The sequence below is a fragment of the Neofelis nebulosa genome, chromosome 4, assembly GCF_028018385.1.
Source record: "Neofelis nebulosa isolate mNeoNeb1 chromosome 4, mNeoNeb1.pri, whole genome shotgun sequence".
NCBI lineage: Eukaryota > Metazoa > Chordata > Mammalia > Carnivora > Felidae > Neofelis > Neofelis nebulosa.
In genome coordinates, this window is record NC_080785.1 from 48,264,977 (window position 1) to 48,279,279 (window position 14,303).

The 14,303-nt window shown below is 48.0% G+C and overlaps 1 protein-coding gene across 2 annotated transcripts in view; it reads left to right on the forward strand.

Annotated features, from left to right (window-relative positions):
- SCRN1 (secernin 1) overlaps positions 1-14,303 on the forward strand; it is a 60,459-nt gene that overhangs the window by 36,812 nt on the left and 9,344 nt on the right. For both annotated transcript variants that reach the window (XM_058724718.1, XM_058724719.1), the window contains exons 3-6: positions 428-609; positions 4,751-4,953; positions 8,115-8,309; positions 10,801-10,966. In XM_058724718.1, the coding sequence (XP_058580701.1) occupies positions 428-609; positions 4,751-4,953; positions 8,115-8,309; positions 10,801-10,966 (746 nt within the window). The remainder of the gene's footprint in view (positions 1-427; positions 610-4,750; positions 4,954-8,114; positions 8,310-10,800; positions 10,967-14,303) is intronic.

The window sequence follows — 14,303 nt, forward strand, 5'->3', positions numbered from 1 at the left end:
TCGAGCCCCACGTCGGGCTCTGTGCTGACAGCTCAGAGCCTGGAGCCTGCTTCCGATTCTGTGTCTCCCTCTCTCTCTGCCCCCTCCCCTGTTCATGCTCTGTCTCTCTCTGTCTCAAAAATAAATAAACGTTAAAAAAAAAATTAAAAAAAAAAAAAAAGAAGCTGATTGCTATAAATGTGAGAGCACTGTGGATAAACTGGGCTTGAACCGGAGACTGAAACCTGATTGGCCCAACTGCACCTCACTCTAGAGACCTCTGAGCTTGCGTTGAGACCTGGGGTATCTTTTAAGTCTTGTGTTCCCAAGGCCTTTCATTTTCTGGCTCTGTTTGCAACTGATGTAGTGGTTCCGGTTAAGTACCAAGATGGAAACTGAGTGGTTCCTGACGGGTGATGGTCCTTTCTTTCCTGTCTTTGTTTTCTAGTGCACGTACATTTCAATCGACCAAGTTCCCAGGACCCATGCTATTGTGCTAAGCAGACCTGCCTGGCTTTGGGGGGCAGAAATGGGAGCCAATGAGCATGGAGTGTGCATAGCCAATGAAGCCATGAATGCCAGAGAACCAGCAGCTGAGACCGAAGCCTTATTGGGGATGGATCTGGTCAGGTACCACATAGTCATTCTTTGAAAGAACTGCTCAGAACAGGTGGGGGAATGGGAACGGGATTTATTTCCCTCCAAACCTCATATTTTTGTAACACGGTCCTCCCAAAGGAGACATGTGTCTTTTGATAAGTTTGAGGTGATAGGAAAAAACAAAAAAGGTGGATTACAGTGGAATATTATTGAGCAATAAAAAATAACTGAGTGCTTACACATGCTTCAACATGGTGGGTTTTGAAAACATCGTGCTAGGGGCGCCTGGGTGGCTCAGTCGGTTGAGCGACCGACTTCGGCTCAGGTCATGATCTCACGGTTTGTGAGTTCGAGCCCCGCGTCGGGCTCTGTGCTGACAGCTCAGAGCCTGGAGCCTGCTTCGGATTCTGTGTCTCCCTCTCTCTCTGCCCCTCCCCCACTCATGCTCTGTCTCTCTCTGTCTCAGAAATAAATAAATATTAAAAAAAAAAAAAAGAAAAGAAAGAAAGAAAACATCGTGCTAAGTAACAAAGCCAGACACCGGAGGTCGCATGTTGTATGATTGCATTTATATGAAATGTCCAGAACAGGCAAATCCATAGTAGCAGAAAATAGATTAGTGATTGCCTGTGGCGGGGGTGGGAAAATGGGGAGTGATTCCTTATGGATATGGGTCTTCTTTTTGGGGTGTTGAAAATGTCCCAGTTAGGTTGTGGTGGTAGATGTGTGAATGTACTAAAAATCACTGAACGGTGTATTTTAAGTGGGTGGTTCATGGTTTGAAATGTAGCTAAAATGTACGAAAGAGGGAAGGCTGCATATAAAATACATAACATATCAAGGAAGAAAGAAGAGATATATGCCCCTCCTGTCCTTCTTCATCTCACTTGTCCTTTTCCCTTTTCCTTCTCTACCGGCCACTACATAACAGGAGGCAGCAGGTGCGTCGTGGGCTCGGTGGGATGGGGGGCCTCTCCTTGGTCACCACTGTGCCGTGAGCACTGGGACTTGTGTGCCTGGCCTGCGGTGGCTGATCAATGACGGAGTTTGGAGTGAACCACCAAAGGCGAGGGTGGGTGGGACCGAAACGACACTCTGAACTGGCTTTCTTTTTTTCGGAGATGGTGAAATGCAACAGACTCATGGCCTCGTTGAAAGAATATTGGGCTGGGAGCCAGGGGCCTTGGTTTTCCGTGTGAGTACACCCAAGTTACAGCACCCCTCGGGACCACAGTCTCCGCATTTATTCGAGGGGAGGCCTTAGATCGGATGACCTCTAAAGAACCTCCCAGAGCCAACATCTTACACCAAGCATTCGTGGTTTTGACACTTTGTAGGACTTGCAGGGAGAAAGTATGGACCTCTGTGGTCCATAGCTTCCGCCAACCGATGGATAGGTCTATTGACCTTCCAGGAATGGGCACACTGGGTTTGACATACCTGTGTGAGAGTCATGGATTGCAAGTAGGGATCCTTACAAGTAGTTTTCATAAAACAAGAATTTGAACTTGGTTGCATCTAACTCCAAGATCCAGAAAAACGTGGACCGAGCTCATATGTTCAAAGGATCTGAACTGCACTGAAGGTAGATGTCAGAGTGAGACTCTAACCTTGGCCCAGCGAATTCCATCCCTTTTCCTGCCCTGGTCATGCCCATAGTGAGGTGACATAGCCAAAGGGAAAGTAGGCATGGGACCAGAAAGATGGTGTTCTCATTTTGAGTCACGTGAATTTGCCCCATCTATGGGGCCAGAGCACTGTGAAAGGCTTTGGAACGGGTCTCTTGATATCGGGTAACTTGTGGCCCTAGACTACTGTAGCCCGGGTGCACCTGTCCCCTCAGTCTTGCTGTTGTTTGCGTCCTGATACAGTGGAGCAGGCTGTCCTGTCCTTGGCCCATGGCACAGAGGCTAAGTGGGAGTGGCCAGGTGTATCGTTTTTCTTGGTCCTGGCACAGAGGGTAGGAGGGTCTGATCAGAGTGGTGTCTGTGGATGAGTGCTGAGGTCCTGCTGCCGACGCCATACGCAGAGGGCACTAAGGAACCTCCCGGAGCCAAGGTTCTTGGCTTGTGGGAGGGCAAGTGCGCGTACTGGCGCCTCAGTGTGGAATGCAGCAGGCAGAACGGCAGGAGAATGAGCTAGAAGCTGCAAAAGAGAAGTCACGGCTTCCAAAGGTGGTGTGCCCCTGGCTAGGTATTCCCACGCTCCTAGCACGTGTTTGCCTGGGCAGATTGGAGCCCTGTGAAGGCCTCGGGACAAGGCTTCTGCCTGGAATGCATGCATGAGGCAATGTGACCAGAGGCTGCTAGGCCTCTGTGAAAGGAAGAAGGGGGACCTCCTCGGGGCACAGCTCGGGCAGATCAGAGAGGTGCTCCTATAGCATGCTTGTTTCCTCTGGATCCTCAAGAGCAGGTGAGGGCTTGCTTCTGTCGGTCCTCTTTGGAGAAGATGACACCCACCAACAGAAAAGTCTGCTTAAGCCAACCGTCTCCTAAGTTTATTTTGTATCACTCTGCTAAGGTCTTAGGGTTCAGCTTTGCAAATCAGTGCCTTTTCACCAAGTCTTCCTAAATAAGCTAAAATTGAGAAATGCCCAATAAATGGATATATAATTATCTGACCACGAAGATAAGCCTGTCACGAGAGCAAGTCTGTCGGGGCGCCTGGGTGGCTCACTCAGTGAAGCGACCGACTCTTGATTGTGGCTCAGGTCAGGATGTCAGGGTTTCGCGAGTTCAAGCCCCACGTTGGGCTCCCCTCTCTCTCTGCCCCTCCCCTGTTTGCATTCTCCCTGCCTCTCCCAAAATAAATACATAAACTTAAAAAAAAAAGAGAGAGAGAGAGAGAGAAATAAGTCTGTAGCATTATCTTTTCCTCTCCCTGGCAGGACAGTGGAGGTTCCTTCAGCAAGAATCAGGCTGGGTGAGTTTTAGAGACGATTGCTCGCATGATGAAAATTCCCACAGAGCTGGCTTATGCTGCCATTTTAGCGGGCACCGTCGTCTCTGTTCTGAGGCGCTTGTGTTCCTGCCGCCAGAATTATGATTGGAAGCAAGAGATGAGTTAGTGGACATTTGCTGAGTACATTTCAAGTGCCATCCTCTTTCATATCAGCCCGAGAGGGGCGTAGTCCCCTTTTGACATTACAAATGAGAAAATCACGTTCCCGAAAGGTTATGTCACTTAAGGTCACACTGCCAGTGGGTGGCACACATAGAATTGGGAGCCAGGTCCCCGTATCTCTGAGCCATTGTTTTTCGGCCACAGCGTGCCGCCTCTCAGACCTACTGGCCCCCTTGGTCCTGGGCAGTTGTGTTTGTATTTTCACAGTCAGTATCTCGTACACCTGTCTTCATAGAGCCCAGGGGTCAGGTACCTGTTTTACAGGTGACATAACGCGGACTTCAGACATATCATGGGACTTGCCCGAGGTCACGCAGAGGGCCGTATCTGTGCCCTCTGTAGGGGGCTGATTACTTGGAAGGGCTGGGAGCAGACTGCTGTTTCATTTCAGAAGAAATAGGTACTTTTTGATAAGTGACGCTCTAAGCCACACCAGGAGAGGCAGGCTGATAGGTAGGAGGAGAGATACGCAGAAAAGGATGGATCGCGTCCTACCAGGCACCCATTCCCCGTGAGATGACGGAGTAAAACATATGTACTGAGGACAAGGGCTGGCAATGGAACCCTTTGTTACCAACCAAAATGCCTGGTGTAGAGTAACAGAGATCAAGGCTGCCCTGCGCACAGGTGTCCTTTTGCCCGGAGGCAGGAGGGAGAATAAGCCACAGAAAGGGGGTCTTGACACGGCTGGAGCTGAGCTGGCCGGCATCATGGGAGTCAGTCAGAAAAGAAACAGCGTTGGCTGAGCTGCCTTTCACGAGGGAGAAGCCACTGGGTTCCTGAGTCTTCTGTTTGTGTGTGTGTGTGTGTGGGGGGGGGGGATGGGGGGTGCCCAAAGACAGAAAACAGCCCCACGATTTGGAACCGAATGCGTGAAAGACGCATCCTGAGCTCAAGTGCCATGAATCTGTGTATCGGCCTCAATATTTCATACATTTACACGTGACGGCGTGCTTCATAACTCATCTGCACCCCAGGCTTTGGTTACTGTGGTGAGAACCATAGTGTATGAAGGGACTGAGGGAGACTTCCGGTCTTCTTACTTCAGGCTTGGTTTGGAAAGAGGGACAACAGCCAAAGAAGCCTTGGATGTCATCGTCGCCTTGTTGGAGGAACACGGACAGGGTGGCAATTATTACGAAGATGCACACGCCTGCCACAGCTTCCAAAGCGCGTATCTGATTGTGGATCGCGAGGAAGCCTGGGTGCTGGAGACCGTGGGGAAGTACTGGGCTGCTGAGCAGATCACAGGTGAGCGGTGTGGACGGGCGGGGGTGGGGGGGAGCTTCGAGGGCAAGAGAGGCTCGGGCGGATGCTGCCTGGACGCGTAGGAGTCACCCTGGTGCGGCAGACCCCCTCTGTGCCGTATCCTCACTTCTGGGCTCTGCTTCTAGAAAGAACCTGGGCTGCAGAGGTGTCAACACTTGGGAGACACGCTCGTGACATTTCTTATTTTCCGCTTGCTTTCTGGGCAGGACCCGGCTGTGGCTACCGGCCGTTTCGTGACCCAAATGGTTACTCTGTGACTTGGCCAAAGGAATGGTGATTATCCCATTCCATTCAGTGAGTGAACCCCTACAACAGGGAGCTGCCCCTCATCACCCGTAGCCCTGTGGCTCCTCGCACTTGGAATGTTCCTCTAAAAGAGGCGTTCGGATCTGTGTGAGGACCGTGGACTGCCTCTGGGACAAGCTCATTTCTCTGTGAGACAGTGTTTCTAGAAGCGCAGAGGCCTAGGGGATCCATTCGGAAGGATCTTGTGCCCACACAGTTGTGGCTCTGTGCTCCCTGCAGCACTTTGTTCTGAGACAGTTCTGAGGAAGGAGATGTTAGAGGGGGTTGTGGTTATCCTGTCTCATCACTTAGCAGCCTCATATTGGAGACAGGATGAGGTCCCAGCATGGGTTAAAGGGTTTCCGAGAGGACGAAGGAATTCTAGGAGAGAATCGGCCAGTGAAGCCCCCCTGATGCTCCTCAGGACTGGATGACAAGTACCTAGACTGTGTGCCACCATTTCTACCCTCCTGTGCTCACGGCACACGCGGCTAGTGGCTCGCCACCCTCTTCTCGTGTTGAACCTAAACTTGGGCTTCAGTTTCTCAACTGAATTTGTCAGGAAGTCTCTTCCAGTTCCTCAGAATTGATGATAGGGATGAAACCTGTTTTCCAGACCTACCCAAGGGGTGATTGGAACCAAAGCTGACCTGAGTTAGAAGCAGAAGATCTGCGATAGTTGAGAGTCAAGGTTTTCTGTGGCCTGAGTCAGTGCAGTGATGAGGGTTTCTGTGGACGAGGGGTGTGTTGGATGCTCTACGTGGCTGGCTTGCGGCGCTTGCCTGGAGGAGGGTGGCTTCTTCGCATTCTCACAAGGGTACCGAATGGGCTGGTGGCACCCTTGCAACAGTCCCAGAGAGTTTCTTCACCCCCACGTGCCCAGCATATACCTCCTGGTGCCTGTGCCCCATCCCTATGGCACTTACAGGACTGAGACAGCCGGTGTGGCCACTGGATCACTGAGCCTGCTGCAGTGCGGGAACCTTAAACTTTTTTATCAAAAAAGTTCTAAGCTGAAGCCTTACTCTCCAACGTTTCCGGCAGGAGGGCTAGTGGTCCATGCTGAAAAAGCAGTCATATATTGCTTTTAAATAGAACTTAAAACTTTTTGATCTATACCTGCATTTCAGAAGCTTAGTTTCTCTTCAAGATGCAGCTTAAAAAACCCATCTCCTCAAAATGCGTGCTTTCACGAAACATTGAAATAAAAGCTCAGCCATTCATTCCTTGGACTCATTGATCTCATGTCCTCTGATCCCAGCAGCAGTGTGAGTGCAACAGGACTTGATGAAACTAGGCCCTGAATGCTAACATTCTTGGGAGCAAACATATATTATTTTTAATGTTTATTTCCGTACTTTTGAGAGAGAGACAGTGAGTTGGGGGGGGGGGGGGTGGGGAGTGGAGAGAGGGAGAGAGAGAATCCCAAGCGGGATCTGCACAGTCAGCACAGAGCCTGACTCAGAGCTTCATCATGAAGCGTGAGATCATGACCTGAGCCGAAATCAAGAGTCGGACGCTTAACCTACTGAGCCACCTGGGCGCCCCAAAAGCAAACATACATTATAAATCAGCCCTTTAGGAAAATAATATCTGTGGCACTGTTCACAGGATTTTTTTGGATAGCTTAGCATGAAGAATGCCAAAAGCCCCTTTTTAGGCCAAAGCTCCTTTTTATTTTTAATTTTTTTTTAAGTAGTTTTATTCTTGTGTTGTCCTCTGAAAAGACGAGCGGCAGAAGGCCAATGCCCATCAGCTAGGAATACTTATTTTGGAAGAACAAATCAGTGGAGCAGAACATACTGGAAGAACCCTGTCCAGCACTGACCTTATCTCTAGAAACCGGTTTTTAGGCAGTAACGGCTTGCGGCTTGTGGTTTGATCTCTCTCTCTACTTGATTCTCCCAAGAATTTAAAAGATCAGCACGCTCTCTGGAAGCAGCAAGTACGGATGGCCTCTTTTGAGCTACAACTCATAACTTCTTAGTGTTCTAGACAGCATCTTGAAGAATGAAGTCATCCTCAGTGGATTTGCAGCTGAGGCTTTGGAAGAAGCCACAGGAAGCCTGCCAGCCGATAGGGGAGTTTCATCAAGCTGGAGTGCACTCAGCATTCATGCGCTCCCGACTCTAGACTCTTTTAGCTGCACTTATATTTTTATGAGAAAAAAATTCCCATAGAATTTCTGCACTCATATACACGTACACGCATGCACACACACACACACACACACACACACACACGCGCGCGCTCATACTGATATCCTCAGAGACGTATATTCGCAGGTACATTCCGTTCTTTTAAAACAATTCAGTATCAGTGCCACTGTGTTTTTCTAAATGTTGGGACCTGAAAAAAAAAAAAAGTTGAATGAAGAGGTGCCATCTTTGTATTTTCCAAAAGTGATGTTACTTGGGCAGAGGGTGGAGGTGTAAAGTGTTCCTTCAAGTGGAGGAAGCCTAAATTGGGGAAGAAGCAGGGCTATAGTTGTGATGTTCATAAGTCTTGTAAGTCACGTCATGTCTCTTTCAAGAAACCTTTCATTTTTCCTATCGTTAATAGATGCCTGGGGTTTATTTAGCCCTAATGAGACCTGCACAGGTTTCCTTCCGAGTGTGAATTTTAGATCCAGCGACCATTGCTCCTTTAAAATGTGGTAGTGCCCGGTCAGGACTGGTCAAACCTTCTGGGAGGTCTTCTTACAAGAGGACCAAGGATTGTGTTTCTCTCTTCAAAAATAGAGTCGTTTCCTCTCTCTAAAGTCGAATCGCAGAGAAGGGATTCACTGTAAATTTCCATTTCTTGATTAAGTCCTTCTAAGTATCTTTCCAGCTAACCGGACTTTGCACTCTCTACAGAGGGAGTGAAGTGTATTTGCAATCAGCTTTCGCTCACCACTAAGATAGACGCGCAGCATCCTGAGCTCAGGAGTTATGCTCAGAGTCAAGGCTGGTGGACGGGAGAGGACGAGTTCAATTTTTCCGAAGTTTTTTCTCCAGCTGATGACCACCTAGACTGCTGTGCAGGCAAAGACAGCTTAGAAAAGAAAGAAGGTGAGTTAGTATACCCCTTACGATTCTCCCTCTCATACCTATTGTCTTGCAGCTGTGTTTCAGAGAACTTGTCTGAACTTCGGGGGGTGAGCAAGGAGGTGGAAATGAGAACGGACCTTGTACATAGAGATGAACTTGTGTTGATGTCCCTGATGTGCAGGCAGGATGACGTATATCTATTGTTACAGGATGCTTCCTCATCCACGAGGGTTTTTCCTCCTTCTGATTCAAGTCATTGTGCTTGTCTTCGTGATAACTTACTGTAGCCTTCCTTCTACCTCAGCATTTGTGTATTTCACTCATTGCCTTGTCTTCCTGTATTTTCCTTTCTCAGTGGCCTGCTGAGCCTGGAGGGCAGGGAGCTGTCTTTCACTCATACTGGGATCCCCTCGTGGTGTCCCTTATAGTCTTTTGCTCCGTGAACATTTGTTGAGTTGGAACTGTTGTTCTGAATTCTCTTCCCAAACCCTCTATCTCGCACCTAGCTGTTGACTTAATCAGAATCCATGTTGAGGCAAACGTGGTGACTGGATAGCTTATTACTTCTGTGCCCGAGCGGAAACCCTTCCAAGTAAACCACTGAGGCCACATTTTATAGTTGCCAGTGATACATGCGTTTTGTAAGTTAGACCTGTGATCATTTAGAACAGGGGTCAACAGACTGGGACCTGTTGGCAATCCCCTATTTTGCAAATAAAATTTTACTGGAACATAGCCGTGCGCATTTATCTAGGTGCTGGTTATGACTGCTTCCATGCCATATTGGCACGGTTGCAGAGTTGCGACAGGTAAGTTACAGCAAGGTGGTGGGGCCCATAAGCCTGAAATATTTACTGTCTGGTTCTTTAAGAAAAAGCTTGCCGATGCTTAACGTAGAAGAACACGTCACGACTTTGGCTGTAGAACTTAATGTATTAAGGGTAAGAAGGTAGGACAGTGATCCATTTTAAAATGGGAACTTCATGGGGCGCCTGGGTGGCTCAGTCGGTTAAGCGTCCGACTTCAGCTCAGGTCACGATCTCGTGGTCCATGAGTTCGAGCCCCGCGTCGGGCTCTGGGCTGATGGCTCAGAGCCTGGAGCCTGGTTCCGATTCTGTGTCTCCCTCTCTCTCTGCCCCTCCCCCATTCATGCTCTGTCTCTCTCTGTCTCAAAAATAAATAAACGTTAAAAAAAAATTAAAAATAAAATGGGAACTTCAAAAAAAACCTCCAAAAGTTAACAAAAAAACAAACCCAGCTTGATAAAAGCATATAATACCATGTATGAAGCAGTCTTGCCAGAACATCAAATCTAAATCTGATGAAGCCTCTGGACCTAGCTACGGGTTTACAGGAAATGCAGAGGATGGGAGGACATACTAAGTAACACCAGGGGCTGCTGTCTGCAAAGTGCAGACTGTGGGAAACTCTATAGGAGAAATGGCCCCACAAATAAAATGCAAGGGGATAAAGTGAGAGGCAGAGGTCAAAAGAGATTTCAGCTGTTATCAACCGACTGGGTCCTGATTTAAATCAACAAACTCATTCGTAAGACAATGAAAAATGTTTAACACCGGGTAGTTGAAGAAATCAAGGCTTTATTAATCCTTTTAGGTATGGCATATTACAATTGGAAATGTACAAAGAGGACGTGAGTTGTGTTAGTGAAGTTTAAGGCACCTCTTCTTTATGTGACGCTTTGATTCCATCTATGTGAACATAGACGGAAAGAATAGTGTTTTAACGAATCATGATCAGAGGGAGAAAACGTAAAACCGGGGTCCTTTGTGGCCAAGGAGTTGTTTACGCATTTATCTGAAGTCAGAGCCAGTACTCAAAATGGCTGTGAATGTTCTGAATATTTCTCTGTGTGTCTCTTTCCCACTGCAGAGAGGTCATTCTCCAAATACAGTGCTGACTGTAACCAGCAAGTGTGTATGAGAGAACTTGCTTAGTGGATTGTGCATAGACTGCAAATACTTTCCTATGGATATCGTTCTATTGCATACTGTACTGGTTGAGAAATTGCTAAGTGCTACTTAGCGCAAGGAGACTCCAAAATAATATGGCTTCGAGAAAATGGAAGCTTATTTTTCTCCCGTGTTATGGTCTAGATGTATATGGCCAGTCCGGGGCTGGTGGGTTACCCGGCACCAGAGGACAGCCATACGCGACGTTTGACTTCCGCCTGTGGTCCGACTTGCGGGCATGTCCTGGGCAGAAGAAAGAGGGGCAAACAAAGTGAAGGGCGAACCGTCCTTTGTATGGAGGTGACGAGGAGGTGACGAGGAAGTTGCACGTAGCATTTCTTCTCCCACTGGTCGGGATTTATCATGTGACCCCGCCCGAGCCACAAGGGAAGCTGGGAAACATAGTCTGTAGCTGGGCAGTTATAGTCCAGGGTTCTGTAACTAAGAAGAAAAGGAACAAATGGATTTTGGTTAACAACTTGCCGCTATTAAAGCTTCTCTCTCTCTCTCTTTCTCTCTCTTTTTTTTTTTTTTCTTTACAGAAAGCATCACTGTGCAGACTATGATTGACATCTTACGGGACAAAGCCAGTGGAGTCTGTATAGATTCTGAGTCCTTCCTTACCACAGCCAGTGTAGTGTCTGTTCTGCCTCAGAATAGAAGCTCGCCGTGCATTCACTACTTCACTGGGACCCCAGATCCTTCCAGGTTTGTTTGAGACACAGTCGTGCTGGCAGGAAGTATGTGCTCCTCGAAAGCTCATCCAATGCGCATGCGCTGCGTCCCTGTACCTCTCTTTCTATAGCCGAGTCACATTTTTCAGTCGGCCCCAACGTGGCCAATGCAGCACAAAGAGCTTTGACAAAGGGGAGTTCTTGGCTGGAGTCATATCATTTTTATGACATCCGTGGAATCAAATTGGTTTAAATTCAACCGATATTTATTGAGTTGATATCATGGGCCAGGCATTGTGCAAACATGCATGAGGGGTGCAAACATACATAACACACAGTGAGACAGATGCAGGAATGCCCAAGATTGATCAAAACAATCAGTTCCTGTAAGTTAGAGGACCAAATAGCCCGGAGGCAATGCAGATTGAGGCAACGTCAAGGGCACTGACCACTTCTTTTTTTTTTTTTTTTTAATTTTTTTTAATGTTTTATTTATTTTTGAGACAGAGAGAGACAGAGTGTGAGCAGGGGAGGGGCAGAGGGAGAGGGAGACACAGAATCCGAAGCAGGCTCCAGCCTCTGAGCTGTCAGCACAGAGCCCAACGCGGGGCTCGAACTCATGAACCGCGAGGTCATGACCTGAGCCAAAGTCGGACGCTTAACTGACTGAGCCACCAGGCGCCTCCGGGCACTGACCACTTTGTAAGACATTGTGTTTTAGGGAGTTGCTTTCTGCCTACGTTCAGCAAAGGCATTGTACTGCCCAGTGTTTAAGAACACAGCCTCTAGAATCACCTGTGAGGATTTTGAGTTCCATCTCTCTCACTGAGTGGCTGGTAAGTTACTTAACCTCTGTAAGCTTCAGTGTGCTGTACAGACCGGGGGTCCTGGGGATAATGTCAGCTCCTACTTCGTATGCTTGTGGGGAGGATTAAATGAGATAATCCAAGTAAATAGACAGTAGGCTTAACTTTTCTTTTATTAAGACTATCTCTGATTTGCCAGGCAGACAGCAGCCCCACTCCCTGGTAACGTTCGGTCACATACACTGCAAGTCATGGCTTCAGTGGCTTAGACACAGCTTTCCAGCGGTTTCTAATTCAGTTCATTATCAGAAGCACTTGGGGGAGTTTTTGAAAAATACAGGTGCCTTGGCCCAAACCTCTTGTATCAGAATCTTTAAGGTGAGCTTACGAATGTGTCAGGTTAAGACTGACCCTCAGCCTGGAAAACCACGAAGATGTCCTATTCTGATAGTTTCAGTGGTATTTTTTAGGGGTTCTCTTGGCTGAAAACACTCATCATTGTTTGTATATCGGGTGTCAGATCTTTGACTGCTATCAGGAAATCTGCAGCTGTTCAATTTCATTCCCTTTTCAGCTAAACATATTTATTCTCCTCTTACTGTTTCAGGAATAGAAGACAATGATGGTGTCTAGCTAGGGATGGTTTCTTAGATGACTCAGGGGAAAAGCCGAGTACCTCTCTTGACCTGTCGGACTTACTTGTAAATTACTGCCAATATCAGTAGATCCTTCTAGCAGGACCTGACTATTAAATTCAGTATAAGCTATTCCTAGTTTTTCGTCCACTCATTTATTCATTCAACAAGCATGTATGAAGCACCTACTGTGTACCAGATATCATGCTGATTGGGTATTAGGGATGAAGTGTATGCAAGGTAACAGGTGGCTTGGAGGAGATGATGAAGGAGCACGCTTCACTGAGGAAGGATCTCTTGCGCGCCGGGCATTGTGGGAAGAGGAAGAGTTTGTTAGGAATGAAAAGCAGGAATGACATTTTGGGTAGAGAGATAGCATGGACGCATGCAGAGAGCCATGAAACGGTACCCTGTTGTAGATTATGTTTCCATCTCTCCTCTCCCCGCCGTCCCCCACCCCCCACTCCTCCAGTAAACAAGCCTGGCCACCCTCTCATGGCCTCCCACGGTGAACCTCCTCTCTCCATGGTATTCCAGTCGGCCTCCCAGGGTGCGCTCCTGGTTGACCCCGGCTGCTTCCTTTTGACCTTATCTCGAAGCTCTGGATGCTTGGTCTCATGGATGGCCCTTCTCCCGCCTTCTTGTCCGTCCACCAGCTCTGGGGCGCGTCCTTCCTCTCCCTGTTGTCTGGACCTCCCTTCATGGACTCCGACTTAGCTTGCCCCGAACGCTGGTGGCTCAGCTGCCTCTTGGGAGCGCTCTGTGCCGCACCACAGGGGTACACGTGGGCACTTAGAGCCCTTCTGTAGAGTGACTAGAATGCCCTGCCGTGTTCTTTAGTGGGCAGGAGCCTTTGAAGGAGTGGGTTGAGCTGAGGAAGGCCTGAAGTACCCGCCTTGCTCCTGATGTCTCAGGCACCGGCCCCAGCTGTGCTTAGAAGACAGGGCTGTGTGAGGCCAGAACACTAACAGAAAGGAATGCCATTTCCTAGACTGAAGTACAGGGCCCAGTACGGTTCTAAAAATGGGCTGGGAAATAGCCTGCTTATATTTAATCTGGAAGATTTCAAGTAATTTTAAAAGAAAGTTACTCATGGTTAAATTAATTGAAAAGACCTTAAAGAAGATTAAGGCATTCATTTTTTCTTTCAGGGCTAAGGGAGCTGCGTTTCCTACTGTGACTGTTAGAACTGTCACAGAGTCTTTTCTCCTATTCACCATTTCAGTGTTTCTCTGTAATTGGGCATGTTTAACATTTTCTATTTTGTCAGCAGGAAGCATAATTACCTCCTCTTGGGTTTTTAGGTAGTAAATGGGGGAAATTTTAGCTGGCTTCTGCTGACGCTGGAAACAGTAGAGAGATGTTTTCAGGAAATCATTTCAAAGCAGGGGGCTCGCGAAAGATTATGATTTAAGAGCGGGACTGTGTTCTTTATCCCTCCCAATTAATGTTCGGAACCAAAGGACACCATCTGACTGTTGCTCTGTCTGCTTCGACACGTTTCTGCCCTTTGCTCGGTGGACTCATTACAGATCCTTCTCTGGAAATAACTTGTTCTCGCGCTCTTTTCCTCTTTCTCCGCCCCTTCCAGGATGGACCAGGTTCTGTGCAAGTTTGAGGGCTGGAAGGAGGTGCAAAAGTCAGAGTTTGAGAGCTGAAGAGGGAGATGCAAAAGACCTTTAATTAATTTTATTGAGGAGGCAGATTCTGTCCTATTAATATTCCGTTGAGTCAGCTGGTGCCTCAGTTATCCACGTGGTGACAGCGACTGACTTCAGTGCTCTGGTTCTGACCTTTGGAAGCCATTTCCTTCGTGGAAGCTGGCACTTGCCAAAGCCTCACTGATGTGAAGAATTGGAGAGGGAAAGGGGAGAGAGGTACCTTAGCACATTGAGACTGTGAAATTCGGGGTCCTGGAGCCCGTGAGAGT